This window comes from Rhipicephalus microplus, chromosome 4 (assembly GCF_043290135.1).
Source record: "Rhipicephalus microplus isolate Deutch F79 chromosome 4, USDA_Rmic, whole genome shotgun sequence".
NCBI classification, from domain to species: domain Eukaryota; kingdom Metazoa; phylum Arthropoda; class Arachnida; order Ixodida; family Ixodidae; genus Rhipicephalus; species Rhipicephalus microplus.
The window spans coordinates 99,943,610-99,960,479 of record NC_134703.1 but is presented as its reverse complement, the minus strand read 5'-3'; the positions used below and the strand labels follow the sequence as shown (position 1 = coordinate 99,960,479).

Here is a 16,870-nt window from a genome sequence, read left to right as displayed (position 1 = left end):
CTGTCATTCTGGGTTTGTCGCGTGCGCACAGGACACTCGAGCGACAGGACAAGATGAAGATGATGACGAAGGTGGACGACGGTAGGGGAATGCGGTCGTCGGTAGCCGTCGTCGAAGCAGCGTTTAATGTTGTGACGGCGCCTTTAAAACTGCGGTGGTCCATGACCATTCGCAGCCACAGTCACGGCACCACCACCGTGGCTTCTTCGTTGCTTCAGTGGCTGCTGCTCGGCGTGATGCTCCAGAGTGTGGTCACGGAGGCGAGTTCTGGTGTCGACTCAGTGAGCATTCGGACAGCTTTCTTTGCTTTGTTTTACTTGATAGAAACGAGACTGAATAATGACTAAAATGTGTGAAACAAATGGTTGTATACTAGACAGTTGTGATATCAGCCACTGATTGTGTCTGAAGGAGCGATACGATAACACGTGACTGAAGGCCTACGTCTTTCAGCAGTAAAGTGGTCGGAAAATACCTATGCCCTGAACAGTTTGATTGGGGATGTGAGAGACACGGTGGCACAATAAGCAAGTTCTGTTTTTTTTTTTTTTAGCGAAAGCGCAATTTTCATTTGGAGCACAGAGCTTTCTAGGTTACGCCCTGTTATATTCAAGCTGGCGTTTAGGTCGGAAAGTGGAGGGTGACTATGGACAAGGGCCTTCTTCTGCCGATAATATTTTCGGCGGTTTAAATAACGTTTGCGCAAGACGCGTATACCCCACAACTCCCGCTTAGGAATTCTTCATTGGAGTTCCTAAGCGTTCCTTGATTGTGGGTTCCCTCATCCGTCAAAGCTTCTATAACATTGTGAAAGTGGCCATAGAAGTTGCTGTATCGAATACAACCGATTCGAAATGCTAGGAGCGTTGCAGGTCACAACTGGCAGGTTGAATTTTTAGACCGATAAAACGTATTTATTATTGCTTATCTAAAGCATACCATTGACCTGCTATCTGAGTAGAATGAGCGCAATTAAGGACTGAGTATTTCTTATCGTAGTGTAAAAATGAAGCGCAAAGCCAGTGTTGCATGTCTCCTCTCGGAAAAACTAGAAGATTCACATCATACAAGTGTACCAAACGCTTTGATGTGTGCATGAACGATAAATCAATGTCACAGTTCAGGCCTTTTCGAATATGTTTAAGCATGTTAAGAAGATGCTTTTGAAAATCATTTGTCGTATAAAGATAGAGCAGGTTAATAGCGAAGGAAAAAGGCACCAGGTACTTATTATACCTGCGAGCTAGAAATGACTTCAGCAACATCATTCAGCCTTTTGCTGCGCAGAGTAAATAGAACAATGAAGTAAAAGAAAGTCTTCAAACGCGTCTAAAGTAAACGCACAGAAGCGTTTCATTACGAAGAAATTTAAAGTTATTCATTTTATCTTCTGACCGCACTAGAACGTATTGGGAAAAAGGTATTGACTTAATGCCACCTTGCACTTGTGGGTTATATTGAAACCTTGAGTGTAGCTAGATTACTTTAGAAATCTTAAAAACAGCACCCAAGTTTTTTTGGCAGTTGTGGAACCACCTAAAGAATTTCTGCACACCGCTACCGTACCGTTAAATACAGCTATGCACTAGTCAAAAGGACCCCGGGTTAGACTGAAATGTATTCAAGTGCATTCAAGCCAAACAAAACATAGGAAGCATCATTTGCCTTTTTAGTTGTAGTGTAGTACTTATGGCACCTATTGAAATTAAAGTGAATCAAAAAGCACCCCTTCTGCCGGTGAGATCCGCACTCACAATCTGCGAATTATCTTCTTACTCTGCACTTCGTACGGTCCCTTCTTACGCTACACACTGCATGTAACGAGCCCACTAATTGAAACCATCGTAACTAACGCACGTTGCTAGTTTCCGATGGGGGCGTGTTTATTTTCAGGACTTCGGTCAGCCTGACTTTGGGCTGCTAATCTACCGCAGCGCTGAAGGATCCGTGCACCCTTACTGCACTCTCCTGTCTAGCCGATTTAGGCGTCCACCACCATACGGCAAAGAAGACGTGAGTATACTGTGGCGTTGCCAATGCAAGTGCGATAGATGTTTCTCAAGGAGGTCCGTTGCATCACGGGCAACGTGACCACTAATTCAGTTAGCGTGACAAACTATCAAGCGTCATGTGCAAAAACAGTCTACGTTATAAGAACCATGCAGTTGAGCTGCGTGCTTCAGAATCCAGCATAGCAAGCCCCAGAGCAAGCAAGCATCGTGATTGGCCAACTTGCTCAGGCCGTCTAATCAGTGGGCATAGTGATATAAAAGCAGACACGTCAAGGTGTAGCATCAGTGTTGTGCAAGAGAGCGGCAACGTACAGCTACCCGGAATGTGGCCGCATGTTCTAGCCGGATGAAAAGCAGTACGTGAAAGAAAGCTGAAGGCATGCGTCTTACGAAGACTGTAGAAGCAAAGGAGCACCAATAGGTGCGAAGAGAATGATCCTGCACATAGAGAGAAAGAAGCTGAGGAATTCGGAGTACGTGACACATAAATATGCATGCACAGTGTCTCCTCGGGGCGTGCGTGCACATTGTCTTGGGGTTCGCAACAAGGATGGATAAAAGAGGCAGTTACAAAAAGAAAAAAAAAAGCCACTGCCAGTATTCACATTTATTTCGCTAGCTGTGAGAACTCGCATTGCTCTGGTTTTCTTGTCACCACATGCGTGAAAAGGTCGCATATCATGGCGCGACGAGTCTTGACAATGATTGCGCCTTGTTTTGCGACACAACGTAATGCATTGTTGCCTAGGAGTCATACCGACGGATAAATAAGGAAGCAGGGACCGAGTGTACAGGAAAGAACCACCATGCGCATAGACGAGAGTTGCGTACGATGCGACTACTGTTAGCGTGTCTTCCCAATAATATCTAAGTACGAAGGCACCAAGAAATCACGCTGGTATAAAAGATGCTAAAAGTTTTTGGAGTACGTCAATATTCAGCGTATTAATTCCTAGTTGTATTCATGACTGCGTCTCCCGTAGTCTTGCTTTAAAAGAACGTACTTTCTAGTTTACTTCAAACTAGTCTTATTAGAAAGTCTGGTTCCTTATTAACTTTCCAGAATAATGGTACACTTATTGAAGCCTATGATGATGCGAGTCACTCTTCATCTCACCCAGGTGGTGTTCCGCGGCGTGGAATTCCGTTACGCCAACCGGAGCTGCCAACTTGAGTTGGGCAGCGCCTCCGGAAAGCACGTCTTCCTCATGCTTCCGCTGAAGGACAAGGTGTGCCCCTTCGAATACTCTCTGGCACAGGCAGTCTCTGCGAAAGCTTACTCCCTCATCGTGGCTCGAGACATTGAACGCAAGGTGGGCATGCTCTGTACTCATCGGACAAAACGTACCGACTTGGTTACGTAACGCTGAGAGATCGCAGCATGTCGGAGAAAAGGATTACAGAGGCAGAAACTGTCGTGAATAATAGGTAACGTTGTTTCCCCAGTCATGCCCGGACCTATGACACGGAACGAGTGTGCATTACCCTGCAAGAGCATATTGCTTTTTTTCTCTCTCTATCGGTAAATAACAGCAAATGTGAAGCCAGGGTTTCGCTTGTAATTCTCCTGGCTGTTTTCAAGTACACTATAAACTGAGTGAACAGTTATCCTCTTTTTTTTCTATAATGTGCAGCCCCATGCAGGCTACTTCACATCGGGAGAAAATCACACGGTGCCGCCGCAAGACATTACACTGGGCGTCATAAGTCTGGGCACAGTCGAATCCTTCGAGGTATGCGCCTTTTGTCATCGCGGTGAAGTTATTTCATTTCCAATTACTACTATTCATGAAAGTTTGCCCATGTTATGCAGAATAGATGATTAGTGTTAATCTACGGCAGCTTAACGCAACAAGCCTAAGAGTCTGAGCTATGTTAATTTGTTTCATTACACCGCCACCCCCGCAACTTTTGTCACCAAATGAGAGAATCGCATCTGTTATGCAAAACAGTCTTCAGGTTCTTCATTTTTTCAGTGACTTGATAGACATTCACACTTTCATTGGCGTGGACATTCCGGATGCGCATTAGCTTACATTGCTCTTCATTACATGCAGGGTAGAATACATTACTATCTTAGTGTTAGTAAAAGCTAGGGAATTCAGTCATGTCTACAATGCACCGCACGGACTAGTTTTTTTCCGTTCTTGTGGAGGGAGTCAATGCGGAGTTTTGTTTTTGCAGCCGAAAAACACTGATGTGCCAGCAGTCTCCGGGAACAAGACGGTTTACTCGGGTGGAGACGCGGCTCAGTTGTACATGCTGGAAGTGAACGCGGTCGTTGGCACATCCCTCATCTGGTTGATGGCTTGCTCCACCGTAACCGTGGGTGCGCTCTGGTCTGGGAGGACCAGGAAGTTGCTGTAAGGTTCCGCAAGTGAAGTGCTTGCTGACCATCTTTTACTATATGCCGGTAATCTGCGTTTAAAAACGCTAAATATAAAAGCACCAAATCCTTGCTCACTGGTCTTAGCCAAGTAAGTACATAGTATTCAAAAGTTCAACTTCCGCCATCTCATGCGATTCTACGGTAAGGTGGTGTGCGAACTTTCGGCCACCCTCCTGTTCAGCCGTCGAACAGCAGCCGCATGAAGTGGGGTATAAAGCCGGAGATGAATACGTGTACGCAAAGTTGAGGTATTGTTAAGTGCGCTGTAAACCAGTTTCTACCCTGAAGGGTGATTTGCGGGTCTATCTCTAACACTCTACTTTAGGGGTTATTTTGAAAAACTAAAACACCCGTGTCATAGGTGTGTTGGTTTACATAAGGGTGTTAGTTATTTACACGCAAAGCATATTTGAAAGGCGCAAGCTGGTTTGCAGTCTAGAAATGAACCGGTAATTGTGCTGCCTGAATTGAATTCGTCGAGAATTAAAATAACTCATTACTTCTGACGGCGTAGGCGGTGTGTCATTTTCATGAAGGCGTATTTAAATATTCCCTGCGTTATGTGGAGTCAATTCAATTATTGTGCGTGGTTATACTCCGAAAAGCTACCTCATTTTCACGACAGACCAAAATATATATTTTATTATTTCTCAAGTAACATTTTCGCTGACTAACTTGCGGCACACAATGTAAGAGTAAATATGAAATGTATCCCACAACGTTGACGTGGCAAAGTCTCTGAATACCACCACTGTCAATACGTATGTTCCCCAAGTTTATGGTAAAGGTATTGGCGTCACTTCCTTGAATACATAAAAATATGTTTTGTTAAACATTTAACAGAAAGAACATTGCCAGTTTGATATCGCTTGTCTCATGTTTGGTCTTAAGTTCAATATATTTTACAAGTGTATGTTTCTTACAAGATTGCTGGGCCTCATTTCATAACTTAGATTGAGTAAGCTGGTGTAACTAACGAAATAGTTGATTAGTGATATTAAGATAAATATTCAATCATGTGTTCAGACTTGAAGCGTCACTAATGTTCGATTTTCCAATCAACCTGAGTGAGAAAATTCATGCATATATTTTTTTTAAATTTTCGTTAAGAATCGATCATAAACATCTATATGAAGAACACCCAGACACTGAACGAAATCTTTTCAGCACTAAAAAAAGCAAATATATGAGAGACGGCTGGACTATGATTTAAAAAGTCAGCCAACGTAAGTTTCACTTAAGTGACAACTTGCCGCTGGGGGAGTTCATCAATGCCTGACGTGATCTTACTCTAGACGCTGAAAGAAGCAAACGCAAGAGAGATGACAGAACAGACTATAGACGTGTGATCTGTCTCGCGTTCGTTTTTCTAACGTTAAAAACAAGATGTCACATTTTTACTAACTCACCCATCAACAAGCCCTCACTGAACTGACGCGCTCGTACGTTGAGCTTGCAGTGCACCATCACACTGTGGCTGCTGTAGGTTTTGAGGGTGACCATGCCTGCCTTGTTCACAGCTACCTGACCCAGCACCGACGCACCAAGCCGAAGGAGAAGCAGCGTCACAAGGAGGACGCTGACAAAGACACTGTGCCGCTTGAGGTTGCCGGATCAACCACGTCACTCGTGATGGACCTGACGGCCTCGCGCTCTGCGGCTGCGGCCAAGTTAGCATCAAACATGGACCCGGAGTGCCATCACCACCATCGGGGTTCTCGATCGCGACCATCAAATTCTGCCGACGACTTTCTCCCTTCGCCTGATGACGCGCTCGACGGCGGGATCGCGTTGGCCGAATGTCCTGTCGACTGCAACCTGCTCACACTGTTCCTGCTGTTGGTGGCCGTCAATCTGCTCGTACTCTACTACTTCTTCAATAAGCTGTGTCAGTAGAGCCTCACATAATGGGCTTTGAAACGCTGCTCGGTCAACCCTTGTGTGAAGGGTAGATCCATATTTTCGTATTCGATGACGGAACCCTTAGATACCCCACCAAATGCGAAAAATGAGCGTCAGTGCGGGCGTCAACATGGGTAGCGCAATATATCGTACGAAGACGTCATAATATGCCGTTATCGTACGTCATATAACGTCACGATGTCCCAGGTTTTGAAATAGAATGACACGGGGAAGCACTTTTCTTCTTCTCATAATTATTTTTTTATTAATGAACGTGAAATTTGTTGTCCGCCTTAGTGGTACAGTAGTTAGTGTGCATAGTTCGCTGGTACAGCAGCGAGGCGCCTTAGGTGAATACACAAAGATGACCCGAGGGACCGTCGTCATCCTGCTTTTACTTCCCCACTACTCCCTGAAATATTTCTTTCATTATTCATTAAAGTTGTTTACCCAGCTACCCTCTGAGATGTTTTTTTATTCCACGGGCAACGCTGCTAACATTGTTTGCCTAAAAAGTACATTGTCATTCCAGCCTCGAATGATGTATTTGCTTAAACTATCAATGCGCGCCAAATGATTACTAACTTCATTCTACAACGCAGGGCCCATCCTTATCGGTTGCATCGCCTTGGGATCGATGATGTCACTAATCGTCATCTTCGATTCTCTCTCTTTCTTGATACCCTACGCCAGTATGCGGTAAGAATCGTTTGATGATGCCCAGCTTGAATGAGCAATAAAAACGTTGGGTAGAAACATGTTTTGTGCTGCTGAAGAGAATAATTATTGAGGCTTCATGACGTGTAATTTATGGTTCGCGGTATCCTTTCGATATATGGCGTAGATTATTTAGGAGATTCCGGACACTCGCCTTGGTGGGGATGCCGCTATACTATAGGTCATGTGTGATGTTGAAGAGCTTGCGTAATGAAATCATTTGTAGCTTTCTGGTTTGATACACATGATAGAAATTGCGGATGCGAATCAGAAGCTAAACCGATACATGATGTGAGTACTCGTTTATTCAGTGGCAAAACCAGCCAGTGACACTTGTTTTGTTCTCGTGCACTTACGTTTCAGCAATTCCGGTTTTTGGAATATTTAGAAAAGGGGTAGAAAATAAAACTGCTGCGAAATTGACGCTTCATACTTAGGTCAAGAGTTGTTTCGGATACATATGACGTCGGGGCGCATCTCTATTTATATAAGTGCCATTGAACACTCAGGATAGGTAATGAAAATAATTCAGTGAGTTAATCAAAACAGCAGATGGTTTTTTCTCGATAATTTGGCGACGTTGCGGCGCCTGGCGGATTTCATCTCAAGCATGGGCTTATTTTTACGTGACCTCTGTGATCCCCTTCGGCAGTGCCAAAAAGCAAGTTTGATGTACACACCAACGCGTGTGTGAACGCAGGCGCACCAGGTACCTAATTCAGCAATGTGGATCTCCTCCAATCAGTAATATTGTTCAGTTTCGAACATTTTACCTGTTACTTAAAACAAGCAACCCTTTCACGTTGACCTCTAAGTATTCCGCGTGTGACTAGGCTACGCTTGTACAAGGTGGTCTTGAGAGGTCAGCATAAGGCCACTTTTTTTTTCCCATTTGAAATCTCTAGCGCTACCAAGCACCACACGTGCTTCATTGCCTGCGCAGGATGCCAAACGTGTTGTTTCCGTGCTTCGTGCAAAGCATGGAGATCCGACACCACGTGGTCATCTGGTTTGCCATCGGCGTCACCTTTGTCTGGGTCATGTTCCGCACGGCGCAACACGCCTGGATCCTCCAGAACTTCTTGGGGTCCAGCTTCGCACTCAACATCCTGAGAAGCGTGAATCTGCCAAACTTTAGGGTGCGTTACGCGATAAACCCTTGCCTTCAAAACACGAATCTGGTATGACTGGTTGTTGAACTGAAAGCTCACGTCAAGTGTTTTGACAGCAAGAAGACAGCGAATCGTGTACAAACTAGAGTATTTGCTGAACGATGCACAACAATATTGGCGAGAAAAGCTGCTAGGTATTCTAAGTAACTCTGTAAAAGTGTCTTGCTGCTTAGAGATTTCGCGTTCGTTCAAGAATGATACAATTATTGAGAGATTGATTTCAATGAGAGAACGAAATTGAAAATAGCAGTATTACGAGCCTTGCTTCCATGGCGGTGTTGTCTGCAACATCTGCTGTAATTTTACACCTTGAAATTTTGTGCTGAGAACCAGATAATTTTACGATAGGAATGCGCCGTGATATTACCGATTTTACAACATTGTATAGATAGATGATCTGTGGCGTAATACGACGAAGCAGCAAGTAGCAAGTCGTAAAACCGTGCTGAACGATTCGAACAGTTTTAATGAGCGGTATCACTATTGCAGAACTCATGTCAAATGTTCGTTTTTGGTCACCGATGTGTTCCGCTACAAAAAAAAAGCTTTGTGAAAAAAAAAAACAAGTTTTAAGCCCTCGTTCTTGCGATTCCTTGAGTATATTATCCATTGACACGACAAAACTTCTGAAAATGAAGGTACCATGCACACATATCGGGACAACGCAAATTTTAAGGAGCAGTGACACCGAATTTGAAACTGGAAGTGTGGCGTTAATTCAATTACTTAGTATGTATAAGTTTTTTCAGCGAAGTATGACTGGCATCAGTTGCGCAGAAGTTATTCTATTTCGAGCGCAAAGAGCGTCCAAAGGCTCAAAGGCGCATTCCCGGCCATGAGGCATCGAAATTACGCACGTTCCTTTTATCTGAAAAACTAAAGAGATATATTTTTTACATTTGAAGAACTTGAAAACGTGATTTCCCTTTCGACGTTAGGAGCTGGTAAATAACGTGACCAGAATTTTTTTTTTGTTGTACAACGCTTGTGACCTTGAAACCGTCCATATTAAAGTTCTTGCAGCGCGTAAAGAGAGCAAAGAGCGTTCAAAGGCTCAACGGTGCACTACCGGCCATGAGGCATCGACAGTATTTTGACGCGTTCAGCGAGCTCCTGGATCACACCTCAGGCGCGGATTGACAATGAATGAGCAGCGATAACGTCGATACCTTTAGTGTTGTCTTCGTGGTGTGTAAATGTGGTACCGTCTGGCGGCAATGCCTGGCTGCCTGGCAACGGTTCCGCCAGCTCTGTTTTGCTTGGTTCGTGCTATAGTGAAATAGTTCATGCAGTGTGTTCGTGTCAATCCTGCGTTTTCGTTGTGCTGCTTCGGAGAAATTGTAGTGGAGTCGTGAGTGTGAATGTGATTATTTGAAGCTACGGTCATCGCGAACGAGTAACACACACGCGGTGTTCATGTCTGGCCAGTCAGCGTGGCCCAAGCGTGCGTCTCCAGCTGCCTCGCCGTTGCTCGGTTCGGCGTCGATTTCAGAATCGCTGCTCTGAAAAGAATCGAACCGAAAACGATTCGCCACGCCACATCACCGCTATTCCACATTCCTCAGTGTTTTCATGGTCACTTGTGGCCGCTGATCACGGTGGCCATTACAGTGAGGTGGTGAAGACATGCCTACGCACGTGCGCGCTGCGCAGACGAAACGTCAACTGAAACTCGGGTCGCCATTTCGTCTGGCCACGTGATCAGGTGTGGCGAACCGCAGAAGGTGATCGCTTACAACGCTTAAAATTGGCGGGCTATGCACCCGTTTCGAATTGAATTCGATACTGCTCATACTATTCGATATTACATATAATATTTCGTCCCTCTGTTGCATTATTAGCACCGAATCATTACTAGGGGCTCGGTAACTACGCTTTGATGCAAAAATTGCGTCATGCGTAAAGTTGATGTCACTGCTCCAATAAGAAACCACAAAAACATGTACTTTGTTCTTTGTTTTTTTCACAGGTTATTACGTTTATATCTATTTTGATGTTCTTCGACGACATATTTATGGTGTTCATCACATCCTTGATAATGGTAAGTGAAGTCCGACATTTTGTTTCTTTTTTTGCCTAGTTATTCGTGATGTTTTCTATCACAATAAATTCCTAAATAAAAGTCTCGAACCGGGACGGTCGTGAAGCCTTCAGTGACATTTCTACTCAAAGGCCCCTTTTTTGTCCTCTTCAAGCTTCCGTACTCCCCTAATGTCTGTCTTGTTTCGATTGTATAGTAATATTTCCATAGCGTGGGAATATTGTATTTTCTAATTTCCTTAAATGTTATTCATTTGGGAGTTTAACCTCACCGCATCGCAGTGCTCATCCTTGTCGAATGAGTAATGAATACACCTATAAACAACACTTGGACTTTATAAATGCGCGTTTATTGGTTCATTCTTTGATGAAATTTCTTTTGTTCTTGTCTGTATAAAATTCGTTTGTGCATGCTTCATGACGAATGTGTGCTCACCTGCCACCTCGCAGGTAACAATAGCTTCAACTACACGCATGGATTTAGATGAAAATAGTTAAATGGATGGGAAGGCTAGTAATGAGCACGAAACTTTGTCAAGTCTGTCAATTCGAGCTAGCTGGCTTTTACAAACGTTGCATTAGGACAGCAAAAATTGTACGCCTCAAGGCAGATGGTGTGTGAATAATATTTTCTGCACAAACAAAGTAAGGAATACAAGATTTCTGGTCAAAATACTCCTAGAATGAAACTGTTCTGAAAGCATTGCTAGTGTATAGATAATTCGGGACAGTAAAGGTCTTAATACGTTTGCCGAATCCTCAAAGCTACACATATTTTTCCACATTTATCTACCATGAAAGCCTGGCGTCAGGCATTATGTAAGGGAAGCAATAACAATAAGACACTTTGTTAAAAGAACAATAGACTCAATACAGAAGAAAGCAGTAGTCGCAATAGTAGATAAACAACAAAAAGTTGTTTGTAGTTCATCTGTTAATGTTAAGAGACACTTTTTTACTTGTTTCAAGTACTCCATATTACGCATAAATTTGACACTGAGGATGTTGAAACGAAAAACAGAAGCCTTCTTACGCAAACAAGATGTCTACTCAAAAGCTCAGCCATTACCCCCGCATTTTTGCTTCTATGTATTGTGCCTGGACGAGGTGACTTTGGGATTCAGTTTAGAGCGAAAATTGAAGCCTTTCTCACTGACCCTGTTGTACAGAAAGACGTGAGCGTGATGGAGAGCGTCTCGAGAGGCGTTCAAGACCTACCAGTACTCATGCGTGTGCCGCTATTCCTCACTGGTGACGCGACCGCCTGTAGAGACCAATCAACTGTGCTCGGATACGGAGACATCGTTATTCCAGGTGACTTGCTTTTCTGCCATTATTCATTGCACTAGGAGTTCTAAGCGTGCCCCTTAATGATTGTTGTGGGCTATATTACTTTGTGAGTTTTACTTCTTCGCAGTACACACAATGTTTCGTTTTATACCGCACCTTCCAGGTTTTACAATCGCCTACTGCCGCTCGTACGACGACATAGTGAAGCAAAGGCCCTGGTACTTCCTCCTAGCCATAATCTGTAAGTCCCTGGGTCTCACAAACATTGCTGCCCAACTTCATCGAAAAGGTGAAAAAAAGTTATAGATGTCTCATTAAAGGGCACAGAACCACTTCCAATATTAAAACGTTTCCACTATAAGCACATGTAATGACTCTAGTACAAAATGCCATGGAAATACAATGTCAAACGCGGCAGGGCTACGAGTAGCGGGGGTGGCACTAAACTTTCGCCTTAAGGTATCTCCAACGTTGTTGTGTCGTCATCAGGTGTATCTCATGCCATCAACAACAGGGTGGTGCTTGAACATGAGTGGTGCTTGAAGGAAATGAAAAAGTGTGCTAATTTCTGCCTACCTTATGAGGTGACACGGCTAAGCTTGTTGTAAGCGCCGCGGTGGTCTAGTGGCTGAGGAACTCGGCTGCTGACCCGCAGGTCGCGGGCTCGAATCCCGGCTGCGGCGGCTGCATTTCCGATGGAGGGGGAAATGTTGTGGGCCCGTGCGCTCAGATTTGGGTGCACGTTAAAAAAACCCAGGGGGTCGAAGTTTCCGGAGCCCCCCACTACGGCGTCTCTCTAATCATATGGTGGTTTTGGGACGTTAAACTCTACATATCAAGCTTGTTTGCGGGGGGGGGGGGGAGTAAAGACAAGTTAAATGATAAAAGACTGCGAGCACTCGGCCAAGCAGGCGTGACAGAAAAAGCAGATAGAATAGGGAGAAAATATCGGGAGAAGGTCGGCAAAGATCTTGGGTAGGGGGAGGTGGGGGCACCAATCTGGGAAAGCCACACGGTGCCAGGGGATCGAGGACGACACTACCCTTCAGGACGAGCTCTTCCGGGTCAATTCAAGGACTTGTCTGCTCGCGGATTCACACGGTCCCAGCAGCTCCTGCTCGTTGTGAGATGAGGAGCACTCTGCGAGGAGCAGAGAGGAGCCGACGAACGGAGTAAAAGAAAGAGTGAAAGAAGCGATGACTGCTTTTGGATCATCAAACGCTGGTAACTCCGCTACTACGGCACTATATTGAAGGAAGATTGTGGCTGTGTGTTTGTTCCAGACTCATGCACAACTGCACCACCTTACCTAAATTTCAACTTCTGGGTTGTTTAAGGGCCCCTATAGGTACGGATTACCAGTTATGAATACTGGCCACAACGCTCTGACTATTTTACAGTTGCAAAGCTATCGGAACTGTCTGTATTTGACTGTGGTTCAATGAAATGCGCAAATAATTTCGTTTCCATCTCGTTTTGTTCAAACGTTCGCAGCTTACAGCGCATGCTTGGTGTTCACATTCTACATGGGACAGATCATGGACAGCGGTCAGCCGGCGCTTCTGTATCTGGTTCCGGGCGTCCTTTTGCCGGTCACTCTCTTCGCTTGGTGCCGCGGTGAGCTGAAGCAGTTCTGGAACGGAGATTTCGTAAGTACACCGAAATGAAGCTTATGCGTTGAAAACACGATTGGCACGCGCTGATGTCAACGCACTGATTTGATTTGATTTGATTGATATGTGGGGTTTAACGTCCCAAAACCACTATATGATTATGAGAGACGCCGTAGTGGAGGGCTCCGGAAATTTTGACCACCTGGGGTTCTTTAACGTGCACCCAAATCTGAGCACACGGGCCTACATTTCCGCCTCTATCGGAAATGCAGCCGCCGCAGCCGGGATTCGACACCCGCGCCCTGCGGGTCAGCAGCCGAGTACCTTAGCCACTAGACCACCGCGGCGGGGCGATGTCAACGCACGTTTTTTAAGAAGTCTGTACAGTGACTTCTGACAGAAAAAAAATGAAATTAAGGCTCTTTGGTTACGAATATATAGAAAACGCAGGCAAACTTGATTACTTCATTAACAGTAATTACCTTAGGATGGTACGATTCCCTAAGTACGAATAGCAAGAAACATGTTTAAGGGGCGTTGTCTTTCGTTTGAAAGCGGCATCTGTACGAAAAATAACAAGAACGCTTGTTTTAATCTTTCAAGTGCTGGAACGTATGATAAACCCAGATTGCCGGTGGCGCACTCTTTATCGCTTCTACTAGAATTCAGTGCATTCGGCAAAGGTAGAGCATGTGTATTAAACATAGCATAAATGTTGGCTGTATGCCGAATAAACGATTTGCTTCAGGGCATACAAGTCGCGCCAGGTCGTCATTTAGAGCGGATGGTGCTAATTGTTCATATCACAGCTGCGCAGTGTCAGGGAAAAGCAGGCCAGGGGAAATACTCAATAAGTGCCGCCGCATAGATGAAGCAGTGATGTCCCGCTTCATGACAAACACTGGATATCTGCGGGCCTTAAAGTATTGCGCGATCATGTTCCGTTAGCTACGCGATGGTTTCAGGTCAACTTGTCTCAACTCAGCCTCTCTCGGTGGTGAGTTTGTGCTGACGGCACTGGATACCATGTTTTTTTCGGATTTGGGGGCCTTACCATGACGTGTGGTTTATAATTAAAAAAAATGCGAAGCATGTCCGGAACGCGTAGCGTAGTCATAGCGCACACTAGCCGAGCAACCTTCATAGAGCCCTACGTAAAGTCTTCGAAGGCGCATACGGCAAGTGCAGCTGCGATGTCCCCACCACCCCTTAAATCATCCTAATTTACGAAATAGTGAAGCACCCAACACAGTTCAGAAAAAATTGTCCCCATGTTAGCATGTTTCACTGCAAATGTCTTTGAAAGACGATAGTTTTGCATGTGGAGAGAGTTAACGAAATGTTTACTTGAGGTTCTGAGCGAGAAAATTGGTGAATAGTATTCTGGAAACACTGCGTTAGCGAGTATCGATCCATGCAGCGAAGGCAAACGAGCGCATCGAGGCACGTTAGACACGAGCGCCATCTGACAGTTGTCTTCGAAGACGAAGCAAGGCATGAGTGCCCGCGGAGAAAGATGCGCGCCCGTCTCGGAGGTGATGAGGTGTAGAACACAAAGCGACGGGCAGGTGCCACCACTGTGTCGACATTGCAATGCGTTCGAAACACTTGCCTTTTAGAGCATCGCGTCGAACTATCAGCGCGGCGTGATAATTAAACGCTATGGTCCTTAGAATTACTTGTGTGTGCCTTCTCTGGTATAAAGAAACACATGTAAAACATCGATGTGTTGTTATTGTGCCTCAGATATGCGCAATAATTGCTTTTTGATTGACAATCGCAGAGGTATAAATGCTGAAGCTTGAGCAATATTGGTGGGCGCTGCGGATGGGATTGGCCGTTTGAGGTATCGTTTGGTTCCGTTTGGGGTATCGTTGCCGCGGACAAACAGACAAATGAGGAGGCGGACAGATGGACAGACAGACCAGAATTTCGGCGTCGAAGGTCCCCAAGAAAGACTATCATCTTTAAAAAAATCACAGCATATCAACGACATCTTTGATGAGTGGGGCGGAGGTCTCCGCAGCTCGTCCTCTTGGTAATACGAGTGAGTGTGCATAAGAACAACGAGGAAATGGCAAATGTCAGGGCCTCGTCTACTGACGTCTGGAAGCTCAACATCCTTTATAAGTACGAGGCCAGACCATGCGAAGTGAACGCACGCACCTACGGATGGACAGACGCATGAACGAACGGGTGGATGGATGAACTTTCAGACGCACGCTTCTCCCCACTCATCATCATTCACTCCATGATTATGCCTTGACACCGTTTTTATTGACACGCAATGCAATGCAACTGGCTACTACTACGACACAGGACGTACGACCCACGTCGTAAGGAGCTTCGCCCCTAAAACAAACAAAAATAGATCACCCACTTAGCGGCAACCTTTGTTGTTGCCATAGTGAATGATGGTGAGCAACCACTGGTTACGCATTTCACGTGTGACGCGATGGTGCTCTGCCACGCAGTATTATATCTGTTCTACAGTTTCCTTGCATGCATTACTTGCACAGCTTTTCAACGCGATAACGTTAGAGAGCTGGTGTCATGGAAATTCCGCCGTCGGCGTCGTACCGTTGGTTCTGAACGAAAAATCGTCCGTGAGTGAAAAATCGAGAAAGAAACAAATAAAATGAAGAATTAAATTTTCGGGCCTATTGAGGATTGAATCCGGGCCGTTCGCGCGGCAAGCAAGAGTCTTACAACAAAGCCACGATGTTACTTGCAGCTGCTTCGGAAAAACAACGCCACATAATTGTCATGTAGTGGAAGGAGTCTCCTTAACGCATTTTGTTCGGCAGGTGTCACGACGAAAACAAGCCGATTCGGCGATTTGTAGGCGCATTTGGGAGGCCATCAAACTACGTCAAAAAAGGTCAAAATAGTGCAGCCATCGCCGCTAAAAACAAACAGGAACTTCCAAACAGCTCCAAAAATGGACAGCTATGTCCATCTAACGGAAAACATACGATGCCTTTCCAGAGGCATTGATGAAGCAAACAGCAAACGCTAGATAATGTGTTGCCATTTGTGAGGCATTGCGAGACTCTGTATAGCCTCTCTGATGGCGAGCACGCGGCGTGTATCTTGGAGGCAATGCGACTCTTGCTTTAGATCAAACACCTGTATGTACCATTTGTGCGCACGTGTTTGTGTGTGTGTGCGTGTGCGTGTAACAAAACATATTAATAAGTGTGCACTTAAGGTTGAATGGCACACTAGGCGTCGGGTTTCACTATCGCATTCAACTGTTAAAGACGAAGCTTGAGGGTCGCCCGTTTTTTTTCCCGCTTGTGTAACGTGAAAGAGTCAAGCACAATGTTGCTCTGAGATAAAAGATCTGTTTGCCACTCAAAAGGACTGGATTCGAATCGGGGTTGACCCTTGCTTTTTTTTTCTCTCAGCATTGCAACTGTGCTGGACGGATGCAATGCACGGCATCGACGGCGACAGCCGACAAACTTCAAAATAGGCTGCTGTAAGGTCATGAGAGATTACGTAGTGAAAAATACTCGATGTAAGCGAATCAAGGTGCATTCAACACGGCCTGATTCGCAGGTTCCCAAGGAGGACCTGATGAGTCCTCGGATAGACGTGTGCGTTTCATCGAGCGAGCAGTTCCAGACTCTGCAGGGTCGGCACTTGCTCTACGTCAGTACTCCTGTGTTTCCTTGGCTTGCGGTGCCCATGCCGGTCTCGCAAAAAGCCTACGACACCGAGTCGAACTGA

At 45.2% G+C, this 16,870-nt stretch overlaps 1 protein-coding gene across 1 annotated transcript; it reads left to right on the top strand.

Moving 5' to 3' along the window:
- The first annotated feature begins 53 nt into the window (after positions 1–53).
- Positions 54–16,870, top strand: LOC119172802 (uncharacterized). The gene is made up of 13 exons (XM_037423948.2): positions 54–281; positions 1,894–2,013; positions 3,134–3,325; positions 3,647–3,745; positions 4,197–4,375; positions 5,922–6,289; positions 6,906–7,002; positions 7,964–8,159; positions 10,162–10,233; positions 11,402–11,546; positions 11,686–11,763; positions 13,017–13,171; positions 16,700–16,870. The coding sequence occupies exons 1-13, from the start codon at positions 54–56 to the stop codon at positions 16,868–16,870; spliced, it is 2,100 nt and encodes a 699-aa protein (XP_037279845.2).

Excerpts from the sequence above, each read along its gene's own strand:
- LOC119172802 (XM_037423948.2), top strand. The coding sequence starts at position 54 with ATGAAGATGATGACGAAGGTGGACGACGGTAGGGGAATGCGGTCGTCG. Across the intron at positions 6,290-6,905 it reads CTACTTCTTCAATAAGCTGT|GGCCCATCCTTATCGGTTGC; the intron begins GTCAGTAGAGCC and ends TCTACAACGCAG. Across the intron at positions 11,547-11,685 it reads CGGAGACATCGTTATTCCAG|GTTTTACAATCGCCTACTGC; the intron begins GTGACTTGCTTT and ends CGCACCTTCCAG.